General features: G+C 45.4%; 1 protein-coding gene across 1 annotated transcript in view; it reads right to left on the bottom strand.

The window, feature by feature from the left end:
* Positions 1-15,849, bottom strand: part of si:dkey-192p21.6 (uncharacterized protein LOC565246 homolog) — a 67,564-nt gene that overhangs the window by 32,674 nt on the left and 19,041 nt on the right. The window contains exons 7-8 of the mRNA XM_067972329.1: positions 9,415-9,541; positions 7,764-7,850 (exon numbers count right to left, since the gene is read on the bottom strand). Of these exons, the coding sequence (XP_067828430.1) occupies positions 7,764-7,850; positions 9,415-9,541 (214 nt within the window). The remainder of the gene's footprint in view (positions 1-7,763; positions 7,851-9,414; positions 9,542-15,849) is intronic.

Raw genomic sequence — 15,849 nt, 5'->3', positions numbered from 1 at the left:
ACTAACCAGGTCAGCCAAAGTGAGTATACTTACGCATTCTCCCACACTCCATCTTCCACATCACCTCCACCACCACACAACTCCTTGTGCACTGCCACCACAACGCTCTCACATCACTTCTCACATCCACTCAACTATCATCCTCACCTTGCCTGCACGTACTCACCGCCCCAGTTCCCATTCGAACAATACCACGCAACCCAATCCTCATACAATCTCATGGCTATGTCTCACACGCACCCTCCCATGCATCTCCCTCACGCTCACCCCTATCCACACCAATGCATGCAACCATCACTCAATCACGCCTCTGTGTTTTGCCTTGATAGGTGAAGAGATGCTAGAATGCCCGGGAGAGGGCAAGGACCGGAGGGGGCCCACCACACCAGGTGGCCTTAACAGATGCAGAGCAGCAGGCACTCGAAATAAGCCGGACGCTGGAGTGCCTGTCTGTGGTGGATGCCGAGACTGGGAGTGCACAAGCGGCTGGTGATGGAAATCTAACACTCAGCACTCATGATAGTGAATGATCTTAGTGTCACTTGGCATCTGCAGCACCTCAACATCTGTCCACGTGCTTAATATTGCATTCTGTTCTCTTGCAGCGCCATCTGCGAGCACCGTGACAGTGGAGGGCGATTCCTCAGAGGACCTGCCGGCCTCCGAGGGTGCATCATCACATCTGAGCCAGCCATCCACCAGCGCAGATACACACATCTCGGTGGGTCCCCGTCCTCACTTAGTTGGGCTTGCACATGGTGAGTCACCACGCACATGTGAGCACGAGCAGACCCTGGTGGCAGGGGCAGCCGTGGAGAGTCCACGTCGATGGGAGCACTCTTCTCTAGGCTCTGCTCAGCTGGACCCGGATGCTGAACCCTGGGGGCCAGCCGTGAAAAGGAGAGTCATCGAGGAGCAGCAGCACATTGCCGAGGTACTGGAACAGTTGTCACGCGCACTCTCCACAATCGCACAGAGGATGGAGCAGTCCAACTCCTGCATGAGTGAAATACTGTCACAGGGACGAGAAGGCATCTCTGAGATAGTGTCACGGGTAGGTGCGGGAATGTCTGCGATGGAGGAAAGGCTAGCCTCCATCGAGCGTCAAGCACGGCTCAACAATGAGTCCATTCAGGCCCTGACAACGGCCATTCGGATTCAGGGTGAGCAACATTCTGCCGCCTTAAACAGCCTGACAGATACCTTACAACTGGCCTTCCAAGGCTTCACACAAGTCCTTCAAACTGTCGTCCAGCAGGGTGGAAGGAGTGATGTGGGCCTGGGCCAGGAGAGGGATGATTGTGAAAGGGGACATGGAAGTGGGGACGCCACTCAAGGCACTCCCACGTTTCACCCGTTGTCCCCCTCTCAACCAGTACCCGCAATGCTGCCCCCTCTCCAGGTGGCCGAATCTGCCCCTGCACAGGTGCAGGTGGAGCAGTCTTTGGAGGGGCCCTCACGGGCACCGAAACCCAGAGTCCACGCAGAGCATCTCATCGGTCAGGGCACGGACAAGAGCAACCTGCCACTACCTCTGCTGAAGCCACAGGGGTAGCACCACGTAAGGGTTCCCGTAAACGTAAGGCACAAAGGTTTTGAGAGCATAAAGGGGATGCACAAGGATGTAAGACAAAATGTCATGTTTTTGATTTATTTTCATTTGTTTTGCAAAAAATCATTAAAAATAGTTATCACCACTACTGCCACGTCTTTGAAAATCTTGTCTGGTTTGTGCAATAATGCCCTTTCCTGAGGATCACAATGAAGACCCACAACTGATGCCACCCATTGCGTCACTGCAGAGTGGGTGTAGGTGTATTTGCAGGGCTCTTTTGTGCAGACGACTGAGAGACGTCGGCGATGTCCCCGGTGGCACCCTGAAAGGATGCGGAGGAGAAGTTGTTGAGGGCAGTGGTGACTTTGACAGCAACAGGTAAGAAGATGGTGCTTGGGTCAGCCGGGAGCAGCTCGGCATCAAGGAGGCTGCAGATGTCCACGACTACATGTCGAGTGACCCTGAGCCTCCGTGTGCACTGCTGCTCAGAGAGGTCCAGGAAGCTGAGCCTCAGTCTGTAGACCCTGTGGCGAGGGTAGTGCCCTCTGCGACGCATCTCTCTCTGCGGTTGCCCTCCCTCCTGGTGTGCAGGCAGATGTGTCACAGCACTGTGTTGTGGAGCTCCACGTGTCAGAGGTGGACGGTGTGGCGGGCAAGGCTGGTGATGCTGTTCGTCCTCCGAGGAGGTCATGACTGCAGCTACGGCGGCTCCCATCCGGAAGATGTATGTTTGAGGGGGTCTGCAAGGTAGGTAAATGTGTCTGCACACCGGAGTTAGGTTGCAAGTTTGTGAATTTTAGTGTTAGGAGGAGGGTGGTGCAGGCCATACTTTGTCCAAAGTGACAGAGCGGCCTCCTGCAATGAGTGAGGGTCTCCCCCCGCACCTGTCAAATGGACCTTTGCAGCTGCCACAGGCTGGCGGCTGCAACACGTCCATTTCAACTGGGAGTGTCTCCCCAGGTACTGGAAACACTCTCAGTTTAGATGAAAATCCCACCCCTCCTAAAATATCCTACAAATCAGGTCTGCTAACGACCTGAACTATCAAGTTAATTGGTTTAAGTGGGATCCCGCCAGCTTTAATTGCTGGTGGGAGTCCCGCATGCGGGGGCTGCGCGCACATCTAAGCTGGGGAACCCGGAATTGGGCGGGTTGGAGCTGGGCTCCAGATCCGCACCGGGAATCCCCAATTTTCGGAGCCCCCCCGCCACGAACCCACCCGCTCGGACATCCAAAAATCGAGACCAAGGCTTCAGTTTAATAACTCATCCAAAAGATGGCACCCCTGACAATGCAGCACTCCCTCATTATTCCATTGAAATATCAGCCTAGATTATGTGGTCAAGTTCTGGAGTGGCAATAGAACCCACAACTTGCTGACCTGAAGGCTACCAACTGAGCCAAACTTACAGGGAAAATTTAAAAAATGTAAGAATCTATAGATTTACAGAGTGTTTTTTTTGTCAAAAGTTGCAATATCACTTGACTTGGGGTGTTCTACAGACATCAGTAAGAGGAGGAATTTCAATCATTTTGCCTGGGCTAGATTCAAACCAAGATTCCAAAAGTGAAAGGGCACTCCTCTATCACAAACTGTTACACACAATTCATCATCAGAGTGTAGAGATATTCCTTCCACATATTTGGGCCAGATTTAAGCCTGTCCATGAACTCCACTTATCTCATCTGTCAATTCAACATGATTCAGAATTGAAGGACATTGCTCTAAGCATACACTGGAGTTAAATCCATACAAACCCAGTACAGGGGCAAAATCATTGCTGGAGATTTCCACTGCTTGTACTGTTCATTGTATGTGATTTTAAATATTGGCTCTAAACGTTTCCAATCCAGTGATGGTTACTAATTTATTACTTCCTTTCTAACTGTGATATTAATTTAATCACTTCTAACGCTCAGATTAAAAAAACTGAGGCACTTGCATTATCCTGACTGTGTCACAGACAGGCCATGACATATCTTCCACAACTTTTAACCTCTAGTTAATGATACCATAAATTCTTCACAGGATATCAGCTATAACACTATTTGTCTGGAATCTCTTGGTGTGAGCTCCTGTATCTAGAGCTGAGCTTTCATTCTCAGAAAAGGAGGTCCGAGGGCCTAAGAGGGCAGGTTCAGTGAAGTTCCCAGGCTGCATTTGGCCCCCAGACCACAGCTGGATATCAGTGAAAAGGAGAAGAAAGAATTTGCATTTGTACCTCGCCTTTCACAACCTCTGGACATCCCAAAGCGCTTTGCAGCCAATTAAGTATTTTTTGTTTGACGTCTAGTCACTGTTGTAATGCGGAGAAACACAGCAGCCAATTTGCGCACAGCAAGGTCCCACAAACAGCAATGGGATAAATGACTAGATAATCTGGTTTTGATTACGTTGGTGGAGGGATAAATGTTAGCCAGGGCACCAGAAGAACTCCCCTGCTCTTCCTCAAATAGTGGGATATTTTACATCTACCTGCAAGTGTCAAAGTGGAAAATCTTCCCAAATATTCTTAATGAAATCTGGCCAGCATAGTTATCTTTTATATGCCTCTCGTGGTGAAGCCCAGCATCCTATTAGCATTTTTGATCACTTTTTCTGTGTGCTGGCCTTTAATGACTTTTGTACCCGGATCTCTAAATCCCTTTGTTCATTCATCGCTTTCAGTGCTTCCCCATTTAGGCTATACTTCAATGGGCATAAACTCAGGATTATCACCAGATAGTGGAAAGAAGAGGAGAATTAGAAGTATTATTTTTTCCACACAGAGGGATATTAGAACATGGAATGCTTTGCCACAAGTGACATTTGTGGCAAAGGTTATAAGATCATTTGAAAGGGAATTGGTTAAGTTTTTGAAAAGAAAGAATAAAAAAGTTAATAGGGAAAGGTTAGGGAAATGGGATCCGAGGAGATAGCTCCAGGTGAGCAGTCAGCATCGGACCAGGCGCGATGGGCCGAAAGACCTCCTTCTCCTTCTGTTCCATAATTTCCATGATTCTATAGCTGAATTCAGTCAGTCCAGTCGAACCATGCCCATTGATCTCAATTTGTCCAGTAAATTCAAGCCAATTCCACCATGGTGTCCCCTGCAAATTCATCACTACTGTCATACCCACAATTTCTCCAATCCATTTAGGTTGTGGGAATAGCTTTGCTTATCCAGAGGCGGCAAAATACAATTTCTCCATGTTCCTCGGAGCTCCCACCATCCTCCATTCTTGAATTCAAGAGTAATGTTTTATCCACATGCACTCATTTTAGTAGAAAACACCATAATATACTCGCACAATACAGGTAAATGTATTTCACATGTGTATTCTTACTTAACTAATATATACCACCAGTAATCAAGGAAGTAAAGCACTCACTATGGTCAAACTCTGCTTTTTGTCTTAGCATTTTACCAACAAACACACAAAAAGGTTAAAGTATACATACATACATACATACATGCAGCGAATATGAGTAAAAGGGTCACATGCCCAGGGACAGTGTCTATTACTCATTTTTTATTTACTAATCAGAAATGCAACTGGCCACATCTGGATTCCCAATTAGCCACATGACTAGTGGCTAATGTATTGGATAACACTGGTCTAGGTGGCACTAACTGTGCTATTCAGATCTGTAATTAGCCTATAAGAGCAGTGTGACTCTGCGTTTGATTACTCTGGTTTATATGGAGTTCGACCCTTTGTTTGGCAGCTCTGTGTATTTAGTCCCCCACAGTTATAGCACATGGTTTTAGACCCCCACAGTTATAACACAGGGTTTTAGACCCCCACATTTATAGCACATGGTTTTAGACCCCCCCCCCACCCCGCCACCCCAGTTATAGCACATGGATTTAGACATAGCCCTGACAGTGAAATACCTCACCTGGCTTGAGGTGTGGCAGCCTCAGCTGTGCAGCAAGCATTCCTGTTTTCTATTAGCTGTGTCCCTGTTTGCTCAAGGAATATCTAACAGCTTGGCAAAAGTCACTTCAGGATCCATGAAAGCCTCCACAACTGCTTTGATTGGGGGAAGGTTGGGTGATGTGCAAGAGCAGAAGGATTTTGAGGTTCCGGTTCACAAGACATTAATAGCAGTGTCCCAAGTGGGTAAGGCCATAACAGAAGTTGAGATAAGCTGTGTTTAACAACCCCAGAGCATTCTTAAAGCAGCATCATCAATACGGTTCCAAAGGTTCCAGGAACAAAAAAGAACAACTTGGTCTTTTGTCAAAGTATTTTAGACATGCTGTACTTATGTTATTATAGATAACGGGGAGTGATCACAAGGTAGTAATATTCAGAAACTACAGCATCAGATGCAACTGGAGAGAACTTTCTGCAAATCAGCTTTGTAGTGACATCGCCAACAGAATGCTAGACGTGTCACTCGACCCCCTTCGTCATCACTGAAGAAAGAGTTCTACAAAAAATGGCTGCTTCCAGACTGCCTCTGACCGGCTATTTTAAAGCATAAAAGACAGGAAAGTTGGATGGCTGAGAGGCACCAGTAAGCGTACAGATCTCTCCCTTTAAAATATTTTCTCCATGTGGAATATTAGAAGAATGCAGGTCTCCTTTAATTTTTTTTTTGTGGGAGGAAGGGGAACAGCTGAAAGGCATTTGCAGCAGCACCTCATTTATTTTCTTCCAAATGGAAGTTCCCACCACAGCCACTTCATCATTTGCACAGAGAGAGAGCACTGATGGAATCTGCAGTAGGCCATGACCTGTGTTCACTTTGTTTAAAAAAAATGTTTTTAAATACTGGCTCTCATTCCCACGAACACAAGTACAGACCATTCCGCGCTTCGAAGCTTATCCTGCTAGTACATTAACTCTCTACTTGAAGCTCATCGCTCCAGTATCCAAACTCTCTCATATCACCCAACTGTACCTTAAACATCCCTAACATTTTAATCTCTATTCCTCTGCCTATAGATTATTCCAAGCATTTCTTATTCTTTCAGTAATGACGTTCTTCCTGATAACTCTTTTAAGTTTACTTTTGGCTAACTGTCCTCTAGCCTTACATTCCTCTTTTATTTTGAAGTGATAATCTGCCCATACCCTATCCTACATCAAGTCCCGCTCACCAACCACCCCTGTCCTTACTGATCTACATTGGCTCCTGGTCTCTCAATGCCTCAAATTTAAAATTCTCATCCTTGTGTTTAAATCATTTCATGGTCTTGCGCCTCCTTATCTCCATAACCTCTTCCAGCCGTACACACCCTCCCACCCACCCCCGAACTTTCAGTTCCTCTAATTCTGACCTCAATTGCAACCCCTTTCCCTTCACCCCACCATCAGTGATCATGCCTTCAGCTGCCTAGGCCCCATGCTCTGGAAATCCTTCCCTAAATGCCTCTGTCTCCTTAAAATTCATCTCTTATCGAGCTTAAACCTCTCCGCCTCTCTCTCCCCCTTTGAGCCACTCCTTAAAACCTATCTCTTTGACCAAGCTTTTGGTCACCTGTCCTAATATCTCCTTATGTGGCTCGGTGTCACATTTTGTCTGATAACGCTCCCGGGAAGCACTTTGGAATGTTTTACTACGTTAAAGGCGCTATATAAATGCAAGTTGGTGTTATTGTTTTATGTACCCTTCCTAATATCTTGTCCTTTGGCTTCGCATCCATTTTATTGATTAGGCCTCTGTGAAGCGCAATGAGGCATTTTCCCCATTAAAGGCGCTAGATGAATGAAAGTTCTTGTTCACCTTATCTATATAATTTCATATTTTATAAACTTCAGTGAGGTTGCCTCTTAACTGCATTATTTTCCAGGCTGAAAAAGCTCATCCGTTGCTACTTGGGATCTTCTCTGAACCAATTTAATGCCCAGTGCTGCCAAATTGGGGGTGGTTTTCTGTTACAGACTCGTGGCTACAAGGAACCTGATTGAGGAAGCCAACCTCATTTCACAGAGGACATTTATAGCCAAAGATTATTTTCATCCTATTGATTTGAACCAAGAAAGATCAGTATCCAACCAACTGGGTCGCCCAGCATATTTCATAAATACCATGGGGTGATATGTATAACTTATTTCATGGAAGAAAGTTATTCCACCAAAACGATCTAAAGTGAGCTCTGCCTTCCTGAAAATAGAACTTTTGAATTAGAAAAAACAATTTTAATCGGTGAAATAGTAATTGATGTGGGTGAGCTCCATTGAGCTTAGGTGACTTTGTGCTGATCATTTTTACCTGCATTCCTATAAATGCCATTACAATGGAATTGATGGTTCCCAGGATTCCTTCTGGATCAAAAGGTACAGTAGTGCGGTACAATTCCTGAAATTAAAGATAAATATTGGAATGGATGGGAATTCACATCATTCAGAGATGCCAAAACAGTCGCACTGTCATTTCACTGATCCTCATTATGATGAGTTCCATGGTCAAATGGTGTTTATACTTATATCACTGGTATGAAGTAGTTTGGAAAATTTCTGATAGTATTTTGTAAAAGCATGACATAAAAACATTAGTTGAAAACACTGTGTTATTTTGTTGTGTTCTGTTGTACGCCATTGGTCCACTTCTCAAAAGATTACCTTGATGTGTTTCGAAATTTAATAACCCTGAATCCTATTTGCTGACAGGAACTTGTTCAGTCCCTTTTTGGATCCTGTCAGGTTGTTCCACCACCCTTGCTGGTAATCTAGCCCACATGCTCACACTTTTACTGAAAATATTTGGCCTGAATTTTCCCATTTTCCAGCATTGAAATATCGCCTGTACCATAATTTTGTCACTTCACTGGCCATGCTCAGAGGCTGACCTAATAATTTAAGAGATGACAAAGATCTCATCACATCACAGTGCTTTCTGCCATCTATTTTCAACTTGCGCATTAATTGTTACATGTTTATTTCTTAAGTATAAAAAATGAAGTAAGTACTATAAACAGCCAACATTTTTTGTGTGGGTGTTGTGCTGTTATAATGCTGTACCCAGGTTCTGCCACTTTGATTCACAGAGAGCCCATCTAAACATTACAGTTGGCTTTACAGTCAGTTCTGGGCACCGCACTATAGGAAGGATATATTGGCCTTGGAGATAGTGCAGGGTAGATTTATTGGAATGATACCTGGTCTCCAAGGGTTAAATTATGATGAGAGATTACACATACTTGGGTTGTATTCCTTGGAATTTGGAAGATTAAGAGGTGATTTGATTGAAGTTTTCAAGATGTTAAGGGGAACTGATAGTTTCTCCCCATCTACCCTGTTTCCCTGGTTGGGGAGTCTAGGACTAGGGGACATAACCTAAAAATTAGACCCAGGACTTTCAGGAGTGAAGTTAGGAAACACTTCTACACGCAAAGGGTGGTAGGAGTTTGGAAGTCTCTTTTGCAAATGGCAGTTGATGCCAGCTCAAATGTTAATTTTAAATCTGAGATTGATAGATTTTTGTTAACCAAAGGTATTAAGGGATATGGGGCTAAGGCCCATATGGAGTTAGGTCACAGATCAGCCATGATCCCATTGAATGGAACAGGCTCGAGGGGCTAAATGGCCTCCTCCTGTTGCTATATTTGAAATCAGAATATCGATGCTGCAGCATTTCAACTTACTTCACAGGTCCACCAGACTGCACGCTGAGATTTTTAACAAGTCCTGATCCAAAAATTCAGATCCTGGGCATTGTTGCCTATGGTGGTTTCTACCCCAGTTTGGTGTGCTCACATTGGGCATGGTGCTCCTTACTTGCAATTACCCTGCCAGTGTGGTATTTTCCTTTCTTCTTTGGTAAAATCTATGACAAACATGCCTTCCTTCTAATGTTTAGTGTGCATGCACAGGATCAGTTTAGTTGATCTCAGGTCAAACCACAGGTACCACAGAGACATTACCTTGCATGTGGGCCAGTTAAAGATGTGATTAGCTCCAAGCAGCCATCTGTCAATGTAGCCTGCCGCCCCTCCAGTACAGTTTGGGAATTTCCCATCATCTCCAATTCCTCCAGCTCCGAGATAACCTCTATAAAGTCAAACATAGTAATATAAGCCAAGGTTGAGCTCTCAATCCATCTTCCAATATAAAATGATCAGATACAGATTAATTCTAGTATCTCCCGTGATACCCTATACCTCCTGTTTGGACTTATCCCAATGGACAGTAGAGGTAAGTGTTGCAGTTAGAAATAAACTCTGAAGTTACACTATCTATATTATATCTGAAATCTTGCATCTACACGCACATCCTGTTAACTTTTCCCATTATAAATTCCTATGTCTACATTTATAATGGAAACTGCCCATGTAAACTTGTCACACTGTAATTACACTCTCATCCCAGTGGATGTGGGCATAGGAATTTATAATGGAAATATATAAAAATAAGGATAGCATGCATGATTACTTCTGCATACCTTGGTTCAATTATCACCAACTCTCTGACCTCGCTTCATCTGAACACGACATTTGGTCTTGATTTCTCGAGTGCAATGCTAGAGGAAATCAACCAGTATAAAGAAAAAAGAAAAGACTTGTATTTCCGTTCCACCTTATTATGTCTCTCAGAAATGGTCAAAGCACTTCACAATGAACAAACTACTTTATAAGTGCAGTGACTGTTGTTATGTAAGAAAAGGTGGCAGTCATTTTTGCACACAAGATCCTATAAATAGCGAATGATCACTTCATCTGTTGGCTGAGGAAAGGAATATTGACAAGAACGCTGCACAAAATCCTTGTCTTTCTGCGACTAGTGATGAGGGATCTTTAATCTCCAGATGAACTACCAAAACAGGGCCTTAGTTTAACATCTTGTCAAAGGGCAGCATATCTGACAACACATCACTACCTCAGTACTGCATGGAGCGTCAAGTTATAGGGTGATTTTTTTTTTTGCAATGTCCAATGCTGCCTCTCTAGAGACTTATGCACAGCCAGTACATATCGGAAAATGGAGGACAGCACACGTGCAAGATCTACCCTTATGTACTCAACTGTTGGGAGTGAAGTTTGAACCCAAAACCTTTGGACTCAGAGGTGAAAGTGCTACCTCTCAGATCCTCATTCCCCGCCCACCCCTCCACCCCAGAGGGAGCGGGGAAGATCTTTAATTTTTTAAAGAATTTTGTAAATTTCCAGCACAGGTCTGGGATTAAGAGAACTCTACACACTAATGAGTGGGGTACACCCTGTTATCTAATGTGTGTGGAAAACAATTCACAACATCCTGCACTTATATAGCATCAACAACATGCCCCATGAGGGAGAGAAAGAATTATTGAATCATACAGCACAGAAGGAGACCATTCGGCCCATCGTGTCTGTGTTGAAAGAACTATCCAATTAGTCCCACTTCCCTGCTCTTTGCCAATAGCCCTGCAAATTTCTCCTTTTCAAGTATATATCCAGGAATCAGATACCAAGCAGAAGTAGACAGAAGAGTTATTGGAGGTGACAGAAGGTTAGGTCAAAGAGGTACATTTTGAACATGTTCTTAAAAGTGGCAGGGATATAACAAGGCAATGTGATTTAGAAGGATAATTCCAGAGTGCAAGGGCATAACAGCTGAAGGCTCTGTCAATAATGGTGGAGCAAAAGGAGAGAGGGGCACAAAGACCAGAACCTGAAGATCGGAGGATGCGAGTTGGGATGTAGGGCTGGAAGAGGCTGAAGTAGAAGACTAGGGCAAGGCCACATGTGATGAGTGATATCTTAAAGTCATAGTTTAGCTATCGGTGTATAAAATTATACAATATGTGACTCATCTGTTAATGTTTTAATTAATACAATCTCCTTTACCCCACAGTGGAGATTTATTCAATAATAAATTTATTCAGTAATATTTTTCAAAAGTATTCACCTATGCATATGTTATGGAAAACATGTGGAATGAAACTACAACAGTTTATTGAGGATAAGATAAAGCTCCTTCAAGAAGGAAGCTTGGGAGTTCAAAGCAAAACCTCAATGTTGTTGAGAAATAATTTTGCTCTGACACTTTAGTGCAGCAGTAATAAAAAAATCTCAGTAAACAAACATCAACTGTATAAATTATTTTGATCTTATTACATTTCCACAGAGTACAACAATTGGATCTCTTCCAACAGGTTGAGTTTCTGGAAAGACTGCATGGCATCTGGGACTAATCGCTAAAGAGCAGCTAAGTGGGCAAACTGATTCAAACAGGTACAAGAACAGCAGGGAAATCAATACTTCACACTGAAGGATGCGGGGGAGGGAGGGGACTACATGAGGTAGGAACCTATAGGTAGTCAAGTTTTGCAGTGACGTTACATACAGAACCTATCTGCCTGGTCGGGTCATTAGTAAAGCTGTTCGAAAGATGTTAGGGCTAATATTTTGGAAACATGAGGAAATTTGGGCCTGCATCTAAATCCATCTTGTGATTTTGTGGGGGTTTTTTTATTCGTTCATGGGATGTGGGTGTCGCTGGTGAGGCCAGCATTTATTGCCCATCCCTAATTGCCCTTGAGAAGGTGGTGTTGAGCCACCTTCTTGAACCACTGCAGTCCGTGTGGTGAAGGTTCTCCCACAGTGCTGTTATAGAAAGGGAGTTCCAGGATTTTGACCCAGCCACAATGAAGGAACGGCGATATATTTCCAAGTCGGGATGGTGTGTGACTTGGAGGGGAACGTGCAGGTGGTGTTGTTCCCATGTGCCTCCTGCCCTTGTCCTTCTAGGTGGTAGAGGTCGCGGGTTTGGGAGGTGCTGGCGAAGAAGCCTTGGCGAGTTGCTGCAGTGCATCCTGTGGATGGTACACACTGCAGCCACTGTACGCCGGTGGTGAAGGGAGTGAATATTTAGGTTGGTGGATGGGGTGCCAATCAAATGGGCTGCTTTGTCCTGGATGGTGTCGAGCTTCTTGAGTGTTGTTGGAGCTGCACTCATTCAGGCAAGTGGAGAGTATTCCATCACACTCCTGACTTGTGCCTTGTAGATGGTGGAAAGGCTTTGGGGAGTCAGGAGGTGAGTCACTCGCCGCAGAATGCCCAGCCTCTGACCTGCTCTTGTAGCCACAGTATTTATATGGCTGGTCCAGTTAAGTTTCTGGTCAATGGTAACCCCCAGGATGTTGATGGTGGGGGATTCGGCGATGGTAATGCCATTGAATGTCAAGGGGAGGTGGTTAGACTCTCTTGTTGGAGATGGTAATTGCCTGGCACTTGTCTGGCGCGAATGTTACTTGCCACTTATCAGCCCAAGCCTTGATGTTGTCCAGGTCTTGCTGCATGCGGGCTTGGACTGCTCCATTATTTGAGGGGTTGCGAATGGAACTGAACACTGTGCAATCATCAGCAAACATCCCCATTTCTGACCTTATGATGGAGGGAAGGTCATTGATGAAGCAGCTGAAGATGGTTGGGCCTAGGACACTGCCCTGAGGAACTCCTGCAGCAATGTCCTGGGGCTGAGATAATTGGCCTCCAACAACCACTACCATCTTCCTTTGTGCTAGGTATGACTCCAGCCACTGGAGAGTTTTCCCCCTGATTCCCATTGACTTCAATTTTACTAGGGCTCCTTGGTGCCACACTCAGTCAAATGCTGTCTTGATGTCAAGGGCAGTCACTCTCACCTCACCTCTGGAATTCAGCTCTTTTGTCCATGTTTGGACCAAGGCTGTAATGAGGTCTGGAGCCAAGTGGTCCTGGCGGAACCCAAACTGAGCATCGGTGAGCAGGTTATTGGTGAGTAAGTGCCACTTGATAGCACTGTCGACGACACCTTCCATCACTTTGCTGATGATTGAGAGTAGACTGATGGGGCGGTAATTGGCTGGATTGGATTTGTCCTGCTTTTTGTGGACGGGACATGCCTGGGCAATTTTCCACATTGTCGGGTAGATGCCAGTGTTGTAGCTGTACTGGAACAGCTTGACTAGAGGCACAGCTAGTTCTGGAGCACAAGACTTCAGCACTACAGCCGGGATGTTGTCGGGGCCCATAGCCTTTGCTGTATCCAGTGCACTCAGCCATTTCTTGTTATCACGTGGAGTGAATCGAATTGGCTGATGACTGGCTTCTGTGATGGTGGGGATATTGGGAGGAGGCCGAGATGGATCATCCACTCGGCACTTCTGGCTGAAGATGGTTGCAAACGCTTCAGCCTTGTCTTTTGCAATCACGTGCTAGACTCCGCCATCATTGAGGATGGGGATGTTTACAGAGCCTCCTCCTCCCATTAGTTGTTTAACTGTCCACCACCATTCATTCACGACTGGATGTGGCAGGACTGCAGAGTTTTGATCCGATCCGTTGGTTGTGGAATCGCTTAGCTCTGTCTATCGCATGTTGCTTCCGCTGTTTAGCATGCATGTAGTCCTGAGTTGTAGCTTCACCAGGTTGGCACCTCATTTTTAGGTACGCCTGGTGCTGCTCCTGGCATGCTCTTCTACACTCCTCATTGAACCAGGGTTGATCCCCTGGCTTGTTGGTAATGGTAGAGTGAGGAATATGCCGGGCCATGAGGTTACAGATTGTGCTGGAATACAATTCTGCTGCTGCTGATGGCCCACAGCACCTTATGGATGCCCAGTTTTGAGCTGCTAGGTCCGTTCTGAATCTATCCCATTTAGCACGGTGATAGTGCCACACAACACGTTGAATGGTGTCCTCAGTGTGAAGACGGGACCTCGTCTCCACGAGGACTGTGGGGTGGTCACTCCTACCAATACTGTCACGGACAGATGCATTTGCGACAGGTAGATTGGTGAGGACGAGGTCAAGTAAGTTTTTCCCTCGTGTTGGTTCGCTCACCACCTGCCGCAGGCCAAGTCTGGCAGCTATGTCCTTCAGGACTTGGCCAGCTCGGTCAGTAGTGGTGCTACCGAGCCACTCTTGGTGATGGACATTGAAGTCCCCCACCCAGAGTACATTCTGTGCCCTTGCTACCCTCAGTGCTTCCTCCAAGTGGTGTTCAACATGGAGGAGGACTGATTCATCAGCTGAGGGAGGACGGTAGGTGGTAATCAGCAGGAGGTTTCCTTGCCCATGTTTGACCTGATGCCATAAGATTTCATGGGGTCCAAAGTCAATGTTGAGGACTCCCAGGGCCACTCCCTCCTGACTGTATATCACTGCACCACCACCTCTGGTCGGTCTGTCCTGCCGGTGGGACAGGACATACCCAGCGATGGTGATGGAAGAGTCTGGGATGTTGGCTGAAAGATATGATTCTGTGAGTATGGCTATGTCAGGCTGTTGCTTGACTAGTCTGTGGGACAGCTCTCCCAATTTTGGCACAAGTCCCCAGATGTTGGAGAGGAGGACTTTGCAGGGTCGACCTAGTGGTCCGATGCCGGGTGGTCCGTCCGGTTTTATTCTTTTTATGACTTTTTTTAGCGAGATTTTACAACTGAGTGGCTTGCTGGGCCATTTCAGAGGGCAATTAAGAATCAACCACATTGCTGTGGTCACATATAGGACAGCAGGTTTCCTTCCCTAAAGGGCATTAGTGAACCAGATGGGTTTTTACGACAATCCGGTAGTTTCATGACCACCATTACTAATACTGGTATTTTAATTCCAGATTTTATTTAATTAATTGAATTTAAATTCCCCGGCTGCTGTGGCGGGATTTGAACTCTTGACTCTGGATTATTGGTCCAGGCCTCTGGATTACTAGTCCAGTAACAAAACCACTATGCTACCTTATCAAATCCTATCTTTCCAATGTGGCCTATAGATCACTCACCTAACCTCTCTCCCATGGCTTGGCATTCATTTCTCTTATATGTCTGGCATATTGAAGTGCTATATAAATTCAAGTTACTATTATGGCATATCGTATACTACATCAAACACTGACATGGAAGTACTGAATGGGACAATGGAAAGGGAGATTTATAGTGACTCTGGTCCATGCTATACCTATCCTATGCTAGCAGTCCTGCAAGGCATTTCTATTGTACTACAATGTGCATGATTCTCTTTCCCTCTGGGATTCCCCTGCTTGGTCGGCCTGCATCCTACGTGGTGATAGAATGGAGGAAGCACTAGACTGCGGTTAACCTGTAATTTACCTGCCTTGGAACTGTTTAATTGGTCAATGCGGAAGAAGCATTACCTGTAATACACTTGACCTGTTGATGTTCAATTGGATAAAACCGAGATAATTTCACCTTGCGTCTAACTTGCTTTATACTTGACTTGGGAGTGCAGAGTTGAGGCAGTCTGCATCACATTTGTGAGAAAGCTGAGGAGGACGTTGGTGCAAAGACAAAAAGTATCAATCAGCACGTGAGCCATTTCCCACCTTTGTGATTTTGTTCCGATTTCTGGTCAGCAGTTATGTAGCCAGAAACTGCCTGA

The sequence above is a fragment of the Heptranchias perlo genome, chromosome 36 (assembly GCF_035084215.1).
Source record: "Heptranchias perlo isolate sHepPer1 chromosome 36, sHepPer1.hap1, whole genome shotgun sequence".
Lineage (NCBI taxonomy): Eukaryota > Metazoa > Chordata > Chondrichthyes > Hexanchiformes > Hexanchidae > Heptranchias > Heptranchias perlo.
The sequence above is the reverse complement of the archived record's forward strand: the minus strand, read 5'-3'. Positions and strand labels throughout refer to the sequence as shown.